The 22365-nt window shown below is 32.1% G+C and overlaps 3 protein-coding genes across 3 annotated transcripts; 2 read left to right on the top strand and 1 right to left on the bottom strand.

Annotated features, from left to right (window-relative positions):
- Positions 1–107: 107 nt before the first annotated feature.
- LOC125054624 (peroxisomal biogenesis factor 6) lies at positions 108–6642 on the top strand. Its single transcript, XM_047656631.1, has 10 exons — positions 108–1301; positions 1465–1572; positions 1744–1877; positions 2600–3089; positions 3472–3639; positions 4102–4248; positions 5176–5331; positions 5653–5812; positions 5903–6042; positions 6468–6642. The coding sequence occupies exons 1-10, from the start codon at positions 233–235 to the stop codon at positions 6605–6607; spliced, it is 2712 nt and encodes a 903-aa protein (XP_047512587.1). The 5' UTR covers positions 108–232; the 3' UTR covers positions 6608–6642.
- A 3145-nt stretch (positions 6643–9787) lies between these two features.
- Positions 9788–11089, top strand: LOC125054417 (40S ribosomal protein S25). The gene is made up of 4 exons (XM_047656300.1): positions 9788–9850; positions 10058–10150; positions 10416–10599; positions 10970–11089. The coding sequence occupies exons 1-4, from the start codon at positions 9848–9850 to the stop codon at positions 11047–11049; spliced, it is 360 nt and encodes a 119-aa protein (XP_047512256.1). The 5' UTR covers positions 9788–9847; the 3' UTR covers positions 11050–11089.
- Positions 11086–22348, bottom strand: LOC125054418. The gene is made up of 17 exons (XM_047656301.1): positions 22185–22348; positions 22012–22119; positions 21857–21927; positions 21471–21758; positions 21188–21350; positions 20926–21081; positions 20619–20755; positions 19605–19830; positions 17227–17331; positions 16864–16934; positions 16476–16608; positions 15674–15825; positions 15138–15300; positions 14865–15020; positions 12122–12258; positions 11568–11793; positions 11086–11291 (listed from the first exon to the last, which is right to left on the bottom strand). Exons 1-17 carry the CDS (start codon positions 22230–22232, stop codon positions 11163–11165), a joined length of 2469 nt encoding a protein of 822 aa, XP_047512257.1. The 5' UTR covers positions 22233–22348; the 3' UTR covers positions 11086–11162.
- Positions 22349–22365: the final 17 nt, after the last annotated feature.

Raw genomic sequence — 22365 nt, 5'->3', positions numbered from 1 at the left:
TAGTGAAGAGTATTTGTAGTCTGTGCTTATAGAAAATAGAAATAACGTAGATCCAAAAAAAAAAAAAAAAAAAAAAGAAATAACGTAGATAGAGTATAGAACCATAGTCCGTCTGCGAGAAATAAAAACAATGTTTTGTTTTTAGTTTTTATGTTCGATTATTATCTAATATTGGAATGGAATTACATAATAATTTAAATTAATTTTGTTTTATATAATAAATAATAGTAATATGGAGAAAAAGCAGGCTTCCATGTTGAGAGTGTTAAAATTCAGTATAAAAATATTATATCCAAAGTTCAATTTCTACATATTTTTAGTGTTTCTTGCTATAAAGTTTAGATATTTACAACAGAAGCTTTCAAAGTCCAGCGTTATCAATATGTTCTCACTCAATACTCTACCTGAAAAAGTTATAAAAAATATTTTAAAGGAACATATAACAGAGGACTATTTAGAAATACTTGGACATAAATGTATAATTATTCCTAAGGACAGTTTTATAGACTTGTGTGTGGAGAACTTTTTCTATGTAGATAATGGTGTTCTATGGACTACTCTTTCACTGGCAAATGAATTTAAAAAGCAACATGAGGAGGAAAATCAATTTAAGAAACAAAGCAGTTTTCCTCGATTTAACTTTAATTTACCAGCAGATTTACATAAAAAGTTATACTCAACTTCAGCAGTATCTCTAGATAATTTAAGAATAGTACCACTTGTTGGATCAAAGTTAGTTAAGGATGCTTATACAAGTGAATCTGAACAACATAACATATTAAATTCCTTTGGTCTTAATAAAAATGATAATATCTCTGTATCATTTCATCCTATAAAGTCATTTGAAAATAACCCACAAATTGCAGCAACTGCAGAAGTCTGTTTGATTCTTAGTGACTATGACTTGTCCAATGATTTTCTTAAAGAGATATTGAGTAATTACTTTGAAAAGCCAAAATTGATTTCTGAAATGGATGTTATATGTATTGAACTTACAAAAGAGATAACTACTAAATATCATTATAATCATTTGGATCTTGTGGAATCCAGTGGAAGAGTTTCTTTCAAATGTACAAAACTCACTAACAATTCACACAAGGTACAAAATGTGATAACATCACTTTTTGTTGTGAAAGGAGTAACACAACTGGCTTTAGGTGAAAATATGCATTCAGTTCGACCGAAGAATGAATTCTGTATGTTACCAGCAGCAAATGTTATTCATTCCTGCCCATTGGGCTTAAAAGAAAAATTTGAGGAAATACAAGAATCAATTCAACCATTCCTGAATGGAGATATAAGTAAGTATGTTTTAATGCTTTCTCTTTCAATTTAAATACTTTTTTGCTTATAAAAGTCATTCATTTCATCTAATTATTAATGAAAGCAAATGATGTGATGTATATTAACACACCTTCATGCCACAAGTCTCTTGCATTGCTAGAAACAAGTTTTTTTTTTCAGATACATTATCAGATTCAATGTCTAGTCCAATTATACCAATATTACTCATCACTGGTCCATCTGGCTCTGGACGACATTTATTAGTTAAAACATTAGCTAAATGTAATGGTAAGTAGAAAATAAATTTAATTTGTTATTTTGAAAACTATAAATTTATACCTTACTGCTATTACCTTTTAATAATAAGAATATTACCATATATATAGATAACTAAATTTTATCTGGACTAAATTCTAATGTAAAGCAAATTTATTTTACATAGGTTTACAAATATTACAGGGCTTAGTTATGTGCAGATTGACTGTAACCTTTTACAAAGTTCAACAGCAAAGCAAACAGAGAGTAAAATATATGCATCAATACAAAAAGCTAAGGCAGCAGCGCCCGCTATTGTTTTATTGGATAATTTTGAGGTAATATATTTATTTATTATTTTACAAGAAGAAAACATACAGACACATCACAAATATATAATAAGAAATAAGAGATTTATAATTAAATAAGTGTCCTTGCTTTGCAAATGTATTTTTTAAATTACATATTATTATTAACTACTATACTACTTAAATAAACAGAATACAAGGATTGTATATATGGACTGATGGTTGATTATAACTTATAACTCTGTTCAGGCATAGGCATTCTATTTTAATTAACATTAATAATTGTAGCTTTCTACTTATATATTTAATTTTTAATATGCTACACCCTAAGGGGCTTTTCAAACTAATATCAACAGTACCTACACTAAATAAAAATCTGTTTAGTAGTAATAGAGTAAAATAAAATCTAAAAAGCAGAAGACACACTCAACCTTGAAATTGGGCAATTGGGGCCAACATTTCGGGTGATCTTTCTAACTGCTGATATAAATAAAACTCTAACGTATTAAACGCGAATTTATTTTATCTACTTGAATGCTTTCTACGCCCTTTATTTGAGAACTGGCAGTAAATGGCTTAAATGTACAATTAGAAATATTAATATGTATTTCTTTACTGACGACGCATAAGTATACATTATGTTACTATATGATTAAATGATTTTTTTACTTTTAACAGTCATATTCAGCATGAAACGTCTGGTATAGATTTGAAGCACCAAGCTGAAATTGATAAAATATATTGTATTTCAGGTTCTAGCTGTTGACCCACAAAACAATGAAGATCACAGAATTGAAGAATACTTCATAAATACCCTAACGGATCTCTACCAAAACTATACAAAACATGCAATAATATTCATAGCTGTGACTGAAAACCGTGACTTGAAACCAAATATTATGAGACTCTTCTTAGAAAAATTTCAAATATCCAAATTAAATGTTCAGCAAAGATTTGAAATGCTTCAGTGGTTCTCATCAATCATGGAACTTAATATAGACAATCAAATTGATCAAGAAAATGAAAAAAGAGAAATCTTTAAGGAAAATATAAGTTTGCATTCCAAAGAGGTTTTACGAAGATTAGCATCAAAGACGGAGACATTTGTCTATGGCCATTTGGATACATTAATGCATTTTGCATTAAAGGAGTCCTATTTAAAGCAAGTTGACAATTATCCGCAATTACCTCAGGATCCTAACTTATATGTAATTCATGAAGAAGATTTCAATCGAGGATTAGGTATTTAAAACTTTTTATAACTATGTGGCTACTGGTGTTTTGCATTTTGTTAATTTTAATTTCATAAGAAACCATAATGATTTAGGTTTGTATGTATAATAACGTAGTATAAAGTAGTTGTGTCTTATATAATGTATATAGAATCCGTGGAGCAAATTCTTAGCCTAAAGCATGACTTCCATTAGGAAGTTTATGCTTTTGAATTGGTTTTAATTGCAATGAAGCCTTTATTGCTTTATCGTAGTGTTTTGACAATGCACTGAATTTTAAAATAATTTAAGTCATGGCAACCCCTAACCTATAGTGTTACCATGTGGATTACATTTTATAACATATATTAATGTCTAACTAAATTGAAAGCTTATAAAAGTAAATATTTCAGAGTCAATAAGGAGTTTGCAAAGTCAGCATTTGGATGCACCAAAAATACCTAAAGTGTATTGGGAAGATATTGGTGGCTTGGAAAAACTAAAGAAGGAATTATTGAAAACTATAGAATTTCCTATTAAATTCCCACACTTGTTCAAGAATTCAAGTCTTAAAAGATCAGGTATTTTATACTTATTATAAAAAATCAGAAATTATACTAAATGTCGTTAGGTGTGTTATGTAAAATACTGTACCAATGTTAATTATTTTTGTTGTAAAATACATAATTTTTTTATTGGATATAAACGCAAATGTTGCTAACACCAAATTTTTTGTAATAGATGGTTATAATATGGCAACATGTTCTGTCACAACATTGTCAAAAAGCACTCTAAATGCTAGAAAAAAAAGGAAAAAAAAGGGAAAAAAAATAAAGTTAAATAAATTAGTACATTTAAATCTAATTAAAACAACGATAAATGGACAGTTTCGAGGCTCCATTTATAGCAAAATTTATAAGACATTTTGACATTTTCTGTCTAAATAATAAAATTTATGTTTTCACACACGTTTTTTAATCACTACTTGACTAATAGATTGAACTATGATATGATGTTTTATATACTTAATAATTATTTTTCAGGAATATTATTGTATGGACCTCCAGGTTGTGGAAAGACCCTGGTGGCGAAAGCAGTTAGTACTGAACTCAACGTTAGTTTTATGAGTGTGAAAGGGCCGGAGCTATTAAATATGTATATAGGACAATCAGAAGAAAATGTAAGGAAAGGTACATAAACTGTCATATATTTAGTAGAACTTGGCATTTTAGAGTGTAAGACCCCCTTTGTATTAGAATGTCTAACTATCTATAATATAAAAATGAATCGCAAAATGTGTTGGTAAGCGCATAACTCAACAACGCCTGGACCAATTTGGCCAATTCTTTTTTTATAATATTCCTTGAAGTACGAGGATGGTTCTTACGGCGAGAAAAATTAAAAAAAATTGAGTGACAAAGTCTTAAAACAACACATATATATTCCCATACAAAATATTCGTAATAATACTTAAAAGTCAAATTGAACTTTAATACCATATCATAAAGTTCAAGTGTTAGTGGAGGGGTTCAGGGAAGGTTAATTTTTATTTTATGATACTGTATTTGTTGCCTTATCAACTTTCTTTTTTTTATCTGTCGTCGGTGTCCCGGATAGCAGAATAAGTATTTAAAAAAATAAAGAATCGACTGTTAGGCGGTACGATGTTCGCCAGGCCAGCTAGTAGTAATATATTTGTATTTCAGTAAACTAAACAGTAGACCGAAACTTGACGTTTTAAGAGAAGTGTTTGTTATTCATAAAAAAATTATTGCATTGTGTCTCTTTTCATAGCAGCATAAACAGAATTTGACAACTGTTCTTTTTTGAATTTAAAAGATGGTAATGAAATTGATTTCTTTTATGAATAAGGACGGTATTCTTTCGCGGACTACAACTGTTAAAGCACAAGAAAGGTTAATAAGTAAGCGACGTATAAAATATTCCCTTTAAATAATAAAATAATGTACATCTTTGTTTGTCCTCTGTAGATTTTTATTATGAAAGTTATCAAAGTGCTGTGGTTAGTAACGCTCATGAATCGGACTTATTTTTATGAATGAGGAAATATTTCTGTCTTACAGTAGCTGTGTAGTTAATTAATTTAATTTTTTCAGTATTTGAATCGGCTCGTGCGTCCTCTCCCTGTATTGTCTTCCTGGATGAGCTGGATGCGCTTGCGCCGGGTCGCGGCTCAGCTGGTGACTCAGGTGGCGCCAGTGATAGAGTCGTTAGCCAGCTGTTAGCCGAACTTGATCCAGTTACTAGTGATGGTAATCAATTACCTTTTTAACCCAAATGACAAACATTCAGGATATAATACATATATTTTATTACATACATATAAATCATAAAACCTCTTAAGATATAGAGATAATACAAAATGCTAGAACTGTTAGTACATATGGATTCTGGGTCAACGAAATTTTTAATAAATATATTAATAAATTTATCTGAAATGTAATTGTACAATAAAAAAACATTTAAGTAAGTAAAGTAAGTAAGTAGAACTCTAAGAAAGAAGAAAGAGAAGTACTCTAAGAAATCGACGTTAATATACATTTAAAAAAAAATCAAAAAGTTTTTGTTTTCAGATGGTGACACAAGTTTTGTATTTGTTATGGGTGCGACCAACCGGCCAGATTTGTTGGAACAATCCTTGCTTCGTCCAGGTCGACTTGACAAGTTGATATATGTGGGACCATATTGTGGTCTTCAAGAGAAAACCTCCGTTTTAAAAGCTCTATGCCGAAGGTAGAAAATGTAGAAAAATTATTTTGAAATCTAAAAAAAAATTGTCTATATAGATTTAACTTTAGTAACTTAAGTAAACATATATTGTAGTTACAATCTCCGTCCAGAAGTGGACCTTGAGAAGGTAGCAGCGGCGTTACCCCAACGCTGTACGGGGGCTGACTTACTGCAAGTTGTTTCCACTGCACGAACAGTTGCTGTACGCTCACTAGTCGAAAAAATTAATACTGGTATGACCCTGATTAGCTCCACTAAAACATTAACCTTGTAATAAAATTTGTATAACTATTGAATGTTGCTTAGAAGGGATACACTCGCATATTAGTATTCTAACTTCAATATACTGTACTCTATTTATGCTTATTAACAGTTAAAATGCAGTCAACATAACAATAAAGTAATTTAATTTAAGTTCTTTAAGTCCACTTACTAGTGTCTTTAAAGAACTATCTTTTGAAAACCTAGCGCTAGTGAATCAACTAACTTATCCAAATTAATTAGCAGCATGTCGCGTAAATTGTCGTTTTCAACTAAAAGGTTGCATCAATAATATTATATTAATAGTTAAACTTTTTTTTTAAATTTCTTATTGATGCATTTTTGTGTTTTGGTATTTACTCTGTTTGTTTATATACATTTTTCTTGATAATTTCAGGGGTCGTCAAAGAAAGTGAATTAAGTGAAGATTCTGTAATATTAGGGGTTTCAGACTTATGGAGAGGGGTTGAATCCTTTCGACCATCTGTCACTGAAGAGGAGCTTTATTATTATGAGTCTCTACAAACAGTTATGTAATTGGGTTATGTGCAATAAATAATTTTAAAATAAAATTAAACTTTTATTTATTGTAAAGTATTTATATTATTACTCGTAAAATATACATTTTACTTCTAGGTAAGGTTCTATCATATATAATTATAGTAGTTTGTTTAATAAATGAGACAAGATTATGGTAATGTATTATAGACCACAAGCCCATGAACAAAAAATACCTGTGAAATGACCCAACGTGAATTACGCTTAGAAGGCTGTTACTATATCTGAAAATAGCTCTGAGCACTATGCCGTCATTTCTGTGCGGTACATGTGAGTACGTGAGTGAATGGACTTTCTCAGGTACAATGGGGGAATTTCGACTAATTATTAATGTACGGCTTTGTTATAAGTGTGTAGATGATTAAAAATAAATGTCGAAAAACCTAGTGCCGTACAAAAGTGATGGTGCCGGAAGTCGGTGCAAATTTTTAATTCGACGACAGTTGCAGAAGCAATATAGGTCATTTATTACTGTACGGCATTTGTGTGATTCCTTTTGGACACATATACAGATACTTTACCCGTAAACGCCGTACATATTCCCAGCGGAGCGGTCGAAAGCCAAGGGTCGCAACATATGTCTGATTAGCATATAGGTGATGATGATATGAATCAACATAAAATTAAATGATCTTGAGAGTACTTCACAAATAGATAACATTTTCCAGCATGCCGTACATTTTTTGTGGAACACATAGGTGTATGGGGTAAATTTCTTTTCTCAGAAAAGAGTCATTTTCCGGTGACTTTTATCTGTACGGCAATAACACAGGTTATCAATACTTTAGACAATCTTCAATAAAAGATAAATGCCGTACACTTTCGATAGTCCGCTACCACCGCCTACCAATACAGGGCGTCCCAAAGTTATGGGAAATGAAGGGAAAGTACCTTAAATATCGTAGATAGGGTATTTTACTAAAAGAAGACTTTATGTTATTTTTAAAAGTTATTAATTCTGCATTCAAATATTTTTTTTAAATTACTTGCCTCGTCTGGGAATCGAACTGCCTTAAATGTAAAAAAAAACACCCCTACTTTTATGATGCCAATCGAAAGAATGGCCAAAAACTAATAACTCTTCTTAAGTAACATAGTATTTTAAAAGAAAGGAACAGCGTGAATATATCTTTTTAATCAAATTAAAAACTTTATCTATCGTATTCGGCCTAAAAAAATCCCCTACGAGTCTGTTACTTTAGAAAAGTTATTAGGTTTTGGCCATTCTTTCGATTGGCATCATAAAAGTAGGGGTGTTTTTTTTTTTAATTTAAGCCGGTTCGATTTCCAGACGAGGCAAGTAGTTTTTAAAAAATCTTTGAATGCAGAATTACTAACTTTTATAAATAACATAAAGTCTTCTTTTAGTAAAATACCCTATCTGCGATATTTAAGGTACTTTCCCTTCATGTCTCATAACTTTGGGACGCCCTGTATTATATATATTTTTGTTAAAAATATTTTTCCTTTACCTCTCTCTGCTGGTACGATAAGGCTGTAAATATACTTTACAGCCTTATGGTAGTATACTCAGATATGTACAGTTATTAATGACCTTAAGGGACACCTCAAACGTCGCCGAAGTTTTTATCAGCTGTAAAGAATAATCTGGAGTAAAATGTACGGCATCTGTTTTTTTTTGTTTATTTATATTTGTTACATATAAAATAACAATAATCTTTGAAAATATTACTCCCCATATTACTCTAGGAGCATTTGAAAAGTCGTCTAAATTTCGGAAATTTCATATATTTTTTATCATAATATTTTTATTTGTTACCATTTATAATGAACGGCTATAATGTACAACGGTAATATTTAGTAACATTAAGTAAAAAAACAAGTTGCCGTACATTATTCTCTGATCTTACAGCAGTAAGAACTTGGTAAATCCTGAAATTTCGATAAATATTTAATTACACAAACATTAACTATAATATTTGGACGGCATAATTATAAAACATTATTGTCCGTGTTAAATAATATTTTGAACATGTTGCCGTACATTTTACAATGACCTTAGGGTATATGGGTGTAGGGGTAGGGTTCCGACCCTTGGCTCTCGACCGCTCCGTTGGAAATATGTACGGCGTTTACGGGTAAAGTATCTGTATATGTGTCCAAAAGGAATCACACAAATGCCGTACAGTAATAAATGACCTATATTGCTTCTGCAACTGTCGTCGAAATAAAAATTTGCACCGACTTCCGGCACCATCACTTTTGTACGGCACTACGTTTTTCGACATTTATTTTTAATCATCTATACACTTATAACAAAGCCGTACATTAATAATTAGTCGAAATTCCCCCATTGTACATGAGAAAGTCCATTCACTCACGTACTCACATGTACCGCTCAGAAATGACGGCATAGTGCTCAGAGGTATTTTCAGATATAGTAACAGCCTTCTAAGCGTAATTCAGGTTGGGTCATTTCACAGGTATTTTTTGTTCATGGGCTTGTGGTCTATTAGTATAAATAAGTAGAAAATGCTTCTATCATAACATAACGGTACACTGACAAAGGAACAATTTAAAAATATGAATTGGTTTTAGTCTCATTGATACTGTATTGCGTTGATTTGAGAAATTTATTGAATTTATTATTTTTATTTAAATATAATTAGAGAATAACAATTACTAATAATTCAAAGACAATCTTTTTAATTTAGTTAAATTCTTATAGTAATATATTTTATTACCCGCGCTGCTGTTTAATACTGGAACTATATATAGTCTATAGTTTGATAATTATTATCTGTGGATGTTGTAAAGTACTACATTAAGAATTAGCTGTGATGGTATTAAACATCTGTAGAAGTATTGCCAGTAATAGGAACTAGTCGCACAACTGAGGGTGTTTATTGTAAATGGGTTCTATTCAAGAATCGCATCATACCGAAAAGATTTAGCTTTATAATTATTAAAAATTTTGAATAATATCTTTTAGTTGTAAAGCTCTAACATTTTTTTTGTCTTATTACATTTTGATACATTCTAGTGGTTTTTATTCTGTTTGTATGCTTAGAATTACAAGCATCCTCAATAATATGGTACAATCAATTATTTGATTAATATTAAATAAAGACACTATTTAACCCCCTAACAATAAATAAAAATTCGTTGTATATTAAATGTCAGATTCCTTTTGTGAGTTTGTGGGTAAAAATAGTGAAGGCTTGGCAACACTGATTTGTGACTCTTTCCGATTTCAAGATGGTGAGTGTTAACGCGAAGTTGTACAAATTTTTATTAGTTTCTGTCTTGTACAATGCTATTTTTTTGTTTTTCTTAGTGAATTTTGCACAGAAGCGAATATATAATATATTTTAATAGTTAATTAAGTGATCGGCTTTAAATTGTAATATTAACGTATATCTTAACCTCGTGGCTACAACATGTCTCTTTTATTGTTGAAAATTACAGCCGCCCAAAAAGGACACGAAGTCTTCGGCAAAACAGCCGCAAAAAACTCAGAAAAAGAAGGAAGGATCAGGAGGTGGCAAGGCCAAGAAGAAGGTATGGAACTAAACAAACTAAGAAGTTAGGTTATGTGGCATGTAAAATTTCAAGATATTAGTCTTTTAATTATTAAAAAATGGAGTAGCCAAACTTTGAATAAAACTGATGAACATATATGACAGTATCACGGCATCCAAATTATTACTTACCACGGTAACTCGTTGTTTTACGCATTATTTTCCTGTGACATTTTCATGTGGTCATAAATATATTTAGATATATTAATGGAATATCCTCTCAAATATATTTAATTACATTGCAGAAGTGGTCCAAAGGAAAAGTCCGTGACAAGTTGAACAACCAGGTGTTATTTGACAAGCCCACATATGAAAAGCTTTACAAGGAAGTACCACAGTACAAGCTCATCACCCCCGCAGTTGTCTCTGAAAGGTTAAAGGTCCGAGGATCCCTTGCCAGGAGAGCACTCATTGAACTTAGAGAAAAAGGTATTTAATTTGTTTTCTTACAACTTTTTTGCCTTGAGTAAACAAATACCTTATTGTTTTATATTTTAATTTGAAATTTCTTAAAACTATCACTAATCATGAATAAAGTATTGCTTATGAATTTATCTACACTTGAATGAAGAAACAAAATATACTTGTAAAAAAAAGCAAGACATAGCCGTCACACTTAGAGCTAACACTTAATCTAAGGGTGAGACCCACAACTTTTCCTTTCTATTATGATGATCCTCTTAATCTGGAAATACCATGACAGTTAAATACTGATATATTGAGTCTGATTTTTTGCTCATTCAAGTGAAATATTTAAAATGTTGAAAGCTTCCAGTACAATTAGGGTCCTTTGTTTCAGGTTTAATCAAGCAGGTAGTTCAACACCATGGGCAGGTGATTTACACCAGAGCAACTAAGGGTGACGACCCTGTGGCTTAAGTTATGTATAGGTTTAAAAAATAAACAAAAAAATCTGCAATCAACTCTTTTTATTTTAATATTATTATCTCCAAATTTCACTCCAAGTTCAATAAATTAATGCATCTGGCAATCTATCGCATATTCACTTTGTGTTTATTATCAAGTTCCATAGCAAATCTCGTAGATGGGTATAGTTCACGCAGTTTATCCTTCAGATTTGCAGAATGTACTTCATCGGCTGTTTCAACAACAATGTTTGCCTGAAAGAATTGTTAATTTAAGACTTCATTGATTTCTCTAAGATTCTTATAATTACGAGTCAATCTATTCAAAAGTGTTTTTAAATTTGTCAATCTTCATACAGTTAAATGGTTTAACAGCTGTTGAAACTAGATTTTTGGGATTGATGTAAATGTTTAGAATACATTAAACATTTAAATCACATTTGATGTTTTCAAAAAATCCTTCAAACAATAAGATCAAAAAGTAAAAAATTTGGTTGCCAGTACTTGATAGGATTAAAAGAAGACACTCACCCAAGTAACAAGAACATCGCTATGAACCCACATCTGCTCAGTAACGAGGCTTTTCATAACTGCCTGTTCGTCAGCGATTGTCTTTGCCAGTTGTTCCAAACCAGACGGATGGTCCGGTACAGCAACCCCAAACCGAAGTAGGCGGCCGGTCGCACCCAAACCGCGCTGAATAGAACGCGCTAAGCGCCCCGAATCAATATTCCCGCTACTTATTACGCATACAACTCTATAAAAATAACGAAGATTATACAATGAATTTAGTGCGGTTGGTTTTAATTTCAATTAAATAAAAAATAAGCTTCAGTTTGCTTTTAGAAAATTGTACACAAGATACGAAGTAATTTAACGAATCTATATTTGTGGACATAAAATGGCAGTGTAAAGTATATTGCCATTATATGGCATGGTGTGTTTGTTGGTTGCATATTTATGCATCTACTGAATCGATTTTTAAAGTGTGTATCCAGCTATGAATTTAGCCCTACTCTATTTTGTTTTAGCTAAATGTGTTGTTAAATCTAAATCCTCTGGTATTAGTATGGAGTTTTTTGAACCTCTTTCCTCTCAACTCCGGGACCAACCCCTGCATAATAGCAGCTAGTGAACAAACTCCAGCGCCATCTGCTACTAAGCGTTCGCGTTCCACCATACTTACTATAGCTTTAGCTATATAACATTCGTCGACTAATAACTGTAATTTTTAAAATACAATTTAATAAAATGAGGATAATAGACCACAAGCCCATGAACAAAAAATACCTGTGAAATGACCCAACCTGAATTACGCTTAGAAGGCTGTTACTATATCTGAAAATAGCTCTGAGCACTATGCCGTCATTTCTGAGCGGTACATGTGAGTACGTGAGTGAATGGACTTTCTCAAGTACAATGGGGGAATTTCGACTAATTATTAATGTACGGCTTTGTTATAAGTGTATAGATGATTAAAAATAAATGTCGAAAAACCTAGTGCCGTACGAAAGTGATGGTGCCGGAAGTCGGTGCAAATTTTTAATTCGACGACAGTTGCAGAAGCAATATAGGTCATTTAATACTGTACGGCATTTGTGTGATTCCTTTTGGACACATATACAGATTCTTTACCCGTAAACGCCGTACATATTCCCAGCGGAGCGGTCGAAAGCCAAGGGTCGCAACATATGTCTGATTAGCATATAGGTGATGATGATATGAAACAACATAAAATTAAATGATCTTGAGAGTACTTCACAAATAGATAACATTTTTCAGCATGCCGTACATTTTTTGTGGAACACATAGGTGTATGGGGTAAAATACTTTCCTCAGAAAAGAGTCATTTTCCGGTGACTTTTATCTGTACGGCAATAACACAGGTTATTAATACTTTAGACAATCTTCAATAAAAGATAAATGCCGTACACTTTCGATAGTCCGCTACCACCGCCTACCAATACAGGGCGTCCCAAAGTTATGGGAAATGAAGGGAAAGTACCTTAAATATCGTAGATAGGGTATTTTACTAAAAGAAGACTTTATGTTATTTTTAAAGTTATTAATTCTGCATTCAAAGATTTTTTAAAATTACTTGCCTCGTCTGGGAATCGAACCGACTTAAATGTAAAAAAAAACACCCCTACTTTTATGATGCCAATCAAAAGAATGGCCAAAAACTAATAACTCTTCTTAAGTAACATAGTATTTTAAAAGAAAGTAACAGCGTGAATATATCTTTTTAATCAAATTAAAAACATTATCTATCGTATTCGGCCTAAAAAAATCCCCTACGAGTCTGTTACTTTAGAAAAATTATTAGGTTTTGGCCATTCTTTCGATTGGCATCATAAAAGGAGGGGTTTTTTTTAATTTAAGCCGGTTCGATTTCCAGATGAGGCAAGTAGTTTTTAAAAAAATCTTTGAATGCAGAATTACTAACTTTTAAAAATAACATAAAGTCTTCTTTTAGTAAAATACCCTATCTGCGATATTTAAGGTACTTTCCCTTCATGTCTCATAACTTTGGGACGCCCTGTATTATATTTTTATTTTTGTTATAAATATTTTTCCTTAACCTCTCTCTGCTGGTACGATAAGGCTGTAAATATACTTTACAGCCTTATGGTAGTATACTCAGATATGTACAGTTATTAATGACCTTAAGGGACACCTCAAACGTCGTCGAAGTTTTTATCAGCTGTAAAGAATAATCTGGAGTAAAATGTACGGCATCTGGTTTTTTTTGTTTATTTATATTTGTTACATATAAAATAACAATAATCTTTGAAAATATTACTCCCCATATTACTCTAGGAGCATTTGAAAAGTCATCTAAATTTCGGAAATTTCATATATTTTTTATCATAATATTTTTATTTGTTACCATTTATAATGAACGGCTATAATGTACAACGGTAATATTTAGTAACATTATGTAAAAAAACAAGTTGCCGTACATTATTCTCTGATCTTACAGCAGTAAGAACTTGGTAAATCCTGAAATTTCGATAAATATTTAATTACACAAATATTAACTATAATATTTGGACGGCATAATTATAAAACATTATTGTCCGTGTTAAATAATATTTTGAACATGTTGCCGTACATTTTACAATGACCTTAGGGTATATGGGTGTAGGGGTAGGGTTCCGACCCTTGGCTTTCGACCGCTCCGCTGGGAATATGTACGGCGTTTACGGGTAAAGTATCTGTATATGTGTCCAAAAGGAATCACACAAATGCCGTACAGTAATAAATGACCTATATTGCTTCTGCAACTGTCGTCGAATTAAAAATTTGCACCGACTTCCGGCACCATCACTTTTGTACGGCACTAGGTTTTTCGACATTTATTTTTAATCATCTATACACTTATAACAAAGCCGTACATTAATAATTAGTCGAAATTCCCCCATTGTACTTGAGAAAGTCCATTCACTCACGTACTCACATGTACCGCTCAGAAATGACGGCATAGTGCTCAGAGCTATTTTCAGATATAGTAACAGCCTTCTAAGCGTAATTCAGGTTGGGTCATTTCACAGGAATTTTTTGTTCATGGGCTTGTGGTCTATAAGATCTTCGAGTAGTAACTAATTTATATTATATTAAAAATTTGTTTCGTTAACTGAACAACGTTTGATGGAATTATAGACCAGGAAACCATTCTTATGTCATTAGGAATTTTTTAAACAAAGAACATTTTATTTTGTCCAATTTTGACTATACCAACGTCAATTTAAACAAAAACCCCATGAATAAGATGAAAGATTCTTTATATATTGAGTAGGATCACTGAATTAACCAACGTACACGTACCATTCTGTCCAATCGCCCGTTAATGGTAGCAAACGCATTAGTTCCTACAATGGCTGCATTAAGATTTTGTGCCAAGTTGGCTACAATTGCAGTTCTCTCTGGCCTTCCAGCTTGTAATGCTTTCATCATTTTTGGAACCTTAACGCATTCCACACCCTAAAAATTAATTAAATTGCAATATAACCCGTCACTTCGTAGTTTAACAATAGGCGGTTTTCCGAAATGCAAAAAAAACTAATGTATATTTTTTTTCAATAACCAAAATGTTCTTACATAAACTAGACATGAACACTTAAGCTTTTTGCAAGCGACAAGAACAGCGGCCAACAAGGCTCCAGTAGCTACCGGTACTATCACAGCATCTGTTTCTGGAAGCTGAGTTATGATTTCCACCCCAATGGTACCAAGACCCGCCATCACCATAGGATCGTCTGAGCTGTGAAATAATTTCAATTCAAAAATTACACTTAGAGGCTAGAGGGCACAAAAGCATCGATGTATACCTAGTAATAATGTCGTGATTTGATTAATAACTTACCTATACCTATAATAAATGATTTGAAAAATGTAGGTGCGAGTGAGATTTACTTTGTAAGTAATAATTATTACAATTTGATCGGCTAATAACTACTACCGATTGGTTGCTAACCCTCTAACCTAATCGATCTGCTGGGTTCGATTCCCAGCAAATCAATGCGTTTTTAAGTTGGATATCTCGTCACTCTTGCGTAAATATATCTATTTGGGACGCACAGTCAATAATTTCACACAGCAAATTTTAAAATCAGCAGCATTACATTTCACATTACCATAATAACATTTGTTGGCTATCTCTGGCAGCTTTTTGGGCATAGTAATTAGCGCCTTCAATATTTTCTCCTTGGTGTACCACGTCCGCACCGAATTCTGAACAGCGAAGGGAATGCGCGGGAGCAACTCTTTCTGGTAATACTACGGTTACCTGTGATTTAAGGAGACCACTATAAAAAAAAAAAAACAATTTTACACTATCAATTATATCGAGGAAATGATGATGTTTTTTTTTCGTGTTCTCGTTCATCTGCAATCGGCTATCAGCCATAATCAGATATTTTCTTAGGTTAATTTGGGTTGGGTGCGATTCCATTGAAAGGCAGCGTATGTGTTGCAGAAACTGGTTTTTAATTTTAGGTTAGTTTCTCTGGTCTAGTGTTTTCTATCTTTTAGGCGAGTTACATCATCTCCTGGAGTTAACAGATTTTTGGCCAGCTCATTTGTATGTTTGTTTAACCTTTCCCTGTATCAATACTGTTTTTGAGGATTACTTCTTTTACGGTTGGCATCTCCAGAAAATCGTGTATTGAGGAAATGATGATGTAAATCAAGTAAATTTACGTCAAGGGAAATTCCCACTCACAGCCAGGCTTGACTGACACAAAGAGTAAAGACCCGTACTTCGAAAATATTTAATATTCAAACCATTTTAATAACTGTGACTTGGGATGGCTGAGATGAGATGTGAGATGTGTGTAATGTGAGATGGCGCAGGTATACAATGCTCTGAATACTCAGAGCATTTTGAATAAGACTTTGCAAGATTATAAGTAATTATTTAAGAAAACCCAGGTTTACCGGAATCCCTAAAGGAGTACCGTGGTAAGCGGCGGCTAAGCCCATGTTACCGCTAGATGGCACTATCACGCCCCTTCCACGCATTTCTTCTGCCTTCGCCACAAATGCATTGCGAATTCCACGTTCCGCACAGCTACACATATTATTGGAATGCACTAGTAAGTGTAACATAACCATATTTAAAAAAAAAACATAACGATTTAAAAAAAATATGGATGAGATTTTGCTCATACAAAGGTCAATTCAAACCATCGTAGTTTTTATAATAACAAAATAGTTCTGAGTAGGTTAACCTAAAAATACTTATAAATTAGCTTAGTAATAATTATTAAAATAATTTTTCGATTATGCAAAATATATTTTTTAAATTTAAGTAATCCTTAGTTACCTGCCGGTGTATTGCAAATTTTCGCATTTGAAATAAATATTATAGTCCATTTGTTTACTTATTTTTGCCTCCTGAAAAATATTGCTTTAGTAAATAAAATAACGTTATTTTGTCTTTCGTGTTATCTTACGGCAATAAGATAATACAGTCAGCCTTCTGTACCCACTAATCCAAAATAACTGTTTTGCCGGCTGTAGTTCGAAGGATCTCGACGATATATTAAGTCCTCGGCGTTACCGACTGCGAGACAAAGCCTATAGACACCGAAACTATGAAACTACTACTTTTTTCAATTTTTTTTTTATTACTTAAAAATTCAAATAAAGTACAGTTAACTATACCAAATAAATACACATAACTTACGCAGAGGGGTGTATGAATAATTCCATCGTCAATCCTCTCAGCGGCTTCTTTTATTTCGTGAAATGACAGAATATGAGGTTGTTCCAAATCCTCATCACGGCCATCCTATAGTCAATATGTCTAATTAACTACTCTCATTGACGTGATCAAGTGGTTATATTCTTATCTCCGTTTATTATATTATTATTGAAATATTTGGCACATTAAACATATCTACAAGCCACTTAAGAAGTTGCTTGTATTGAAATGTACGTAATAAAGATATCACGATGATATTTATATATAGGTAAATTGTCATAGACAGGTAAATTTTAGAGCGCTTAGAATAAGGTAAGGAGGAAACAGGTATTAAAGCTAATATAATAGTATATAATAGCTATATATTAAAGCTGTTTGGCGTGATCACCATGTTTATATTTTGAGTCTCCGCCACTTTTGCGAAGTGAGAATATTCTGACAGATGAGTAACTGGACATAGAAACTGTTGTATATAAATTTGAATTAACTTACCATTTTAGATTAAACAATTTACTATTAATTAATTTTGGTAAAATAAACTATAATTTACGAATACGAAGAATTATAAAATGTCGTAGAAATTATAACAAAAATTTGGTGACTTAAGTTTTGACATGGCTCTGACTTACATTTAATAATAATATCTTAGATAAACAATAATATAAGAGTAACACTAGAGAGTATAATATCTAAGAATATTTTTTTAATTCTCTTATTATATTTATAAAAATATATATACCATCTCATCATCTTTATCCTTACTAAGCCAATGCATAGGATATACATTATACAGTATACATACTGTAAACTCGCTCTGCGAACATGTAAAGATGTCTCGGAGATAGCATTTAGTAGGCGCGTCCTTTGTATAGGTCGGTTATCGAAAGCTGGCGGGTTCACAGTACTCACACTAATGCAATTTCACATACAGTATGTTTCAAAATATGATTTTTTTGCCATGCAGTATACATTTTAGTCAACTCTGGTTTTAGTAAGGTTGGGTGGGTTGTAAATAAATAAAAATGTGTCAAATACATATAAATATTAGGTGCATACGAGGGTGGATCCAAAAGTTCTAAGCCAGACCAAGAACGTGAAAGAGTAGTTCGTGTAAATAATTTTTCATTTTTCGACATAAGCTCCATCTAGCTCAACACACTTCACTAACTATTCTTTCACTCTTAGAAACCCCAGTCGCATCTGATGTCAAATTAAATATAAAATTTTTTCATTAAACTGTTTTTATTAAGATGCTTAAAATAATTAAAAACATTGTGCACCATTTCACGAGATTGCCCTGGTAATGTTTGAAAAAAGATCAACATGTATAAAATAATAATAATATAAAACAGTAAAGATCAACATAAACAGTAGCAAAAGAAAAACAATAACTGTCTCTTATATACTCATAAGCTTGACCGAGCGCGAGAGAGATGGACAGTCTTTTCATGATGTATTTGTGATTGTATTTCAGTTTGACATCACGTCTCGCGCTTATTCACAGACACTACACAAGCACAAAGTGTAAATGTGTTGAAGCCGCCAGCTTTAGATAACATACCTACCTATATCAGAAACAAACTTGGCCTTCGGCATATTTATATTACTAAAACAGGGTGTCCGGTAATTTATGGATAATATTAAAGTGCCCTTATATTCGTTCAGAATACAAAATAATAATAGTATATTATGAGTAGTAAGTATCTAAATATAATATTTTTTTTAACAATAAACATAAATTAAAAAAACTTAAACTACTCGAGTATAAATAATTTTATTTATGCATAAGCAACCAATGTGTTTCTTATATAGAACTAAATAAAACCTACGCTTTTATAAGAAAGATTGTATATAGGAGTTATTGTAAAGTTTTATCGCATTAATGATACCTGTCAATATAGAATTATTATTTAAAGATGTTTTAACTACCGGACACCCCGTATATTATTTATTATTGTATCTTCGGACTAGTATCTATAAAAATCAACGAAGCACAAAGAAATACTTAAGACTTCAAAAACTTTAATAATCTTAGGTACATGTGTAATTTAAAAGTATACTTAAAATAACATTTACTTTAGATGGAATTTATTTCGGAAACTGTGTAATCTTTTGCTATTTTTTGTTGAATTTCTTCGCCATGACTCGAATCGTTGACCTCAAGCAATAAGGTAACCTGCAAATAGATACGTGTTATATGTTTATACATCATAAATACGTATATAAATATAATTAATACGTAATAAAATGTCGACCTTATTTTCAATAAATTATGCTCAGACTGTGGGTTATATTTTAATTTAATCTGGATAATTTTTGACATTTGGTCAAAGTAAGCTCATTTTTTAAATATTTTAGACTTTTACCTTTATTGACAGGTCTCTTTGTGGCGATTTTATTTCTGAAATACTTCTTATATCAGCGCCTGCATCTGTTACTCTGCCAATCAGCTTTGCGATTGAACCGGGTGAATCATTTATTGTAACTGTTAAATTTAATAATCTGCCTTCTGCCAGTAAACCACGCTCAATTACCCGCGCGATGCGATTACTGTTAATGTTGCCACCCGATAATATAACCACAACACTGGAATATTAAAAACATTGGGTATGTTCCGATATACACTGCGAGTACTGTATAGTGCTCCCACTGTTCAAAAATTTGTTCCGCTATGGACTGCAGTATACAGCCGCAGCGTCCTAGGAAATATATGACGTCACAAATCCCCGCTATACTTCTACTGCGAGCACTGGCGTTTTCGAGGTAAGGTACTCGCAGTGCTTTGATCACGTGATCAATCAAAACCACTTGAATGCCTAACGGCTGATATAACTTACAGTTTAATAACAAACATTTAAAATTCTAACTTACTTTCTTTGTAGTATTAATTCAATTGACAGTTAATATTAATATAGATTTTTTTAATGCGATAATACTCCAATAATAGTTTTTCTTGTTGAATTGAAAAACTTTGATGCACTCATTTGAAAACTGTGTCGAAAAACGAAGCTGACTAGTATACTGGACTGCGTTCCGTTTTAAATTGTAACCAGTATAGCTGGCTATAGAGAAACGGTTTCACAGTATACTAAATTGACGGTACTCTGTACAGTGGTCGCAGTGTATATCGGAACATACCCATAATTCATCAAAATTAGGTGTTCCAAATCTTGACACGACTTGACGTGAAACAAATAAATAGATGATAATTATTATTATAAATCATTACGGGGGAATTATAGTATAACAGGTCGAACGAATCATAAACTACGACGTCGTCGTCGTTTTCGGTACTGCAACATCTTTCTAAATTATAAAATGTATTGGTAAAAAACAATAACAAAATGGTTACTACTTCATCTGTAAACACAAACTTTTTCCCACGAAGCTCCGGCACTTTTCCCGCCAACATGGCTGCAACCGGACATGCAGCAGCGCCCTCTACGAACATTTTCTCGCGCTCAAACAATTTCACCATGGCCCGCGAAATCCAAGTGTCATCAACAGTAATCTAGAAAATGGCAGTAAATTTAATAGAAATAATAAAAACGATTCCAATAAATTCTAATTTATCTTGTTGACTGAAAGTATCGTCATATTACAATAGATGTTTAATTTTTATGCATTAATGTCCATGAAGGTTCTCCAAGAAATAATAAGGTATTTTTAGTTATTACCTACCATTTTGTCGAGGTAACCACGTATGATGTTGTACGAGTTGGTGCCCGTAATCATTTCAGACAAGCTATCTGCTATGTTTGGTTTTGTCTGTATCGGAACAGGCTTCTTTTCCTGCAATGCTTTAGTCACGGTTGGCGACAGTGAACATTCAACACCCTTAAAATAAAATAATGTTTTCACAGTAATATTTTTTTGTTGGTCACAAAACTCAGTAAAAAATAATAAATCCTAACGAAGGGCTTAAAAAAATTCACATACTAACATAAATTAAACAATTGGGTTTGAGGGTTTTAATTGCAAGTAGAACACTTGCAACAAGGCCTCCACTACCCACTGGGCATAATACTGCATCTAGTTGATCAACTTGCGTGAGGATCTCTAGTCCAACAGTGCCGTATCCAGCTAATAATTCCAATTTATCGGTACTAAAATAATACCAACAAATAAAATATACCGCGCTTATTCTATATTATATTATATATCTGGTCAAGAAATCGAGGTGTATTTTTATTATTTTAAATTTTTTATTGAGGTATGTTACTTACCTCCTCACAAACGTGGATCCAACATCTCTGCTAAAAGTCAGAGCATGCAAACCTGCCTCAGTCGCGTTACAACCAATGCACTTTACAATAGCTGAACTCTCCCTATATCGCTGTTTGTCGGCTAAAGGAGCATCCCTCGGTATAACTATATTAATAGGAATCGAGTTTTGCAATCCGTAGTAGCTGATAGCGGCTAGAAAATTACGGCCTCCAGATACAGTAATACCTTTGCTCCTCTCAGAAGTTTCCATATTTGCAATTAAGTTACAAACTCCTCGGGCTTTAAAACTGTTACAAATATACTTAATTAGGAATTATACAGATGACAATATACAAAAATATTCTTATAATAGAGCCATAATATTTCATAACAACATAATACATACCTTCCAGTTGTTTGTAAGTTTTCACATTTGAACATAACTTTACAAAAATACTTCCCAATATATTTAGCTTCCTAAAACATTTTTTTGCTTAAGTTTATATATATCATGAGATATATTAAGTATGTATATCAATTCTATATGTACAGATAACTTACAAGTAGAGGGGTAGCAATAATTTGATTTTTAATCTTGTTATGAGCATCTTGTATATCTTCAAGTTTTAGTTTTATATTGCTAATTGACCCATGAATAAGATTTTGTTCCTAAAATGTATAATTTTTATTATCTGAATTACAGTGATCATAACCTTTTACCAAAATATACTTACCGTGGCATATTTCTCTCTTGTGGGACTTGATCTTCCTTGACAAAGCATTTTTAGTTTTAGTAATACGTTTTTAATTTATCTTTTGTATAAGCTAAATTTTTAATTCATTGTTTGAAACTGTCAATGTCTTTGTTACTGGAATAAGAATAAAATATTCCACAGACTATTTTGATGCACATTA

Source organism: Pieris napi, chromosome 12, assembly GCF_905475465.1.
Source record: "Pieris napi chromosome 12, ilPieNapi1.2, whole genome shotgun sequence".
Taxonomy (NCBI): domain Eukaryota; kingdom Metazoa; phylum Arthropoda; class Insecta; order Lepidoptera; family Pieridae; genus Pieris; species Pieris napi.
Note: the sequence above shows the minus strand (reverse complement) of the source record. Positions and strands in the feature narration are given on the sequence as shown.

Coding starts and splice junctions, on each gene's coding strand:
- LOC125054624 (XM_047656631.1), top strand. CDS start 233: ATGGAGAAAAAGCAGGCTTCCATGTTGAGAGTGTTAAAATTCAGTATA. Junction 3,090..3,471: donor AGATTTCAATCGAGGATTAG/GTATTTAAAACT, acceptor TAAATATTTCAG/AGTCAATAAGGAGTTTGCAA. Junction 5,332..5,652: donor TGATCCAGTTACTAGTGATG/GTAATCAATTAC, acceptor TTTTGTTTTCAG/ATGGTGACACAAGTTTTGTA.
- LOC125054417 (XM_047656300.1), top strand. Junction 10,151..10,415: donor GTGGCAAGGCCAAGAAGAAG/GTATGGAACTAA, acceptor ATTACATTGCAG/AAGTGGTCCAAAGGAAAAGT. Junction 10,600..10,969: donor CATTGAACTTAGAGAAAAAG/GTATTTAATTTG, acceptor CCTTTGTTTCAG/GTTTAATCAAGCAGGTAGTT.
- LOC125054418 (XM_047656301.1), bottom strand. CDS start 22,232: ATGCTTTGTCAAGGAAGATCAAGTCCCACAAGAGAGAAATATGCCACG. Junction 22,120..22,184: donor CAAGAGAGAAATATGCCACG/GTAAGTATATTT, acceptor TATACATTTTAG/GAACAAAATCTTATTCATGG. Junction 11,292..11,567: donor GCGATGTTCTTGTTACTTGG/GTGAGTGTCTTC, acceptor CAATTCTTTCAG/GCAAACATTGTTGTTGAAAC.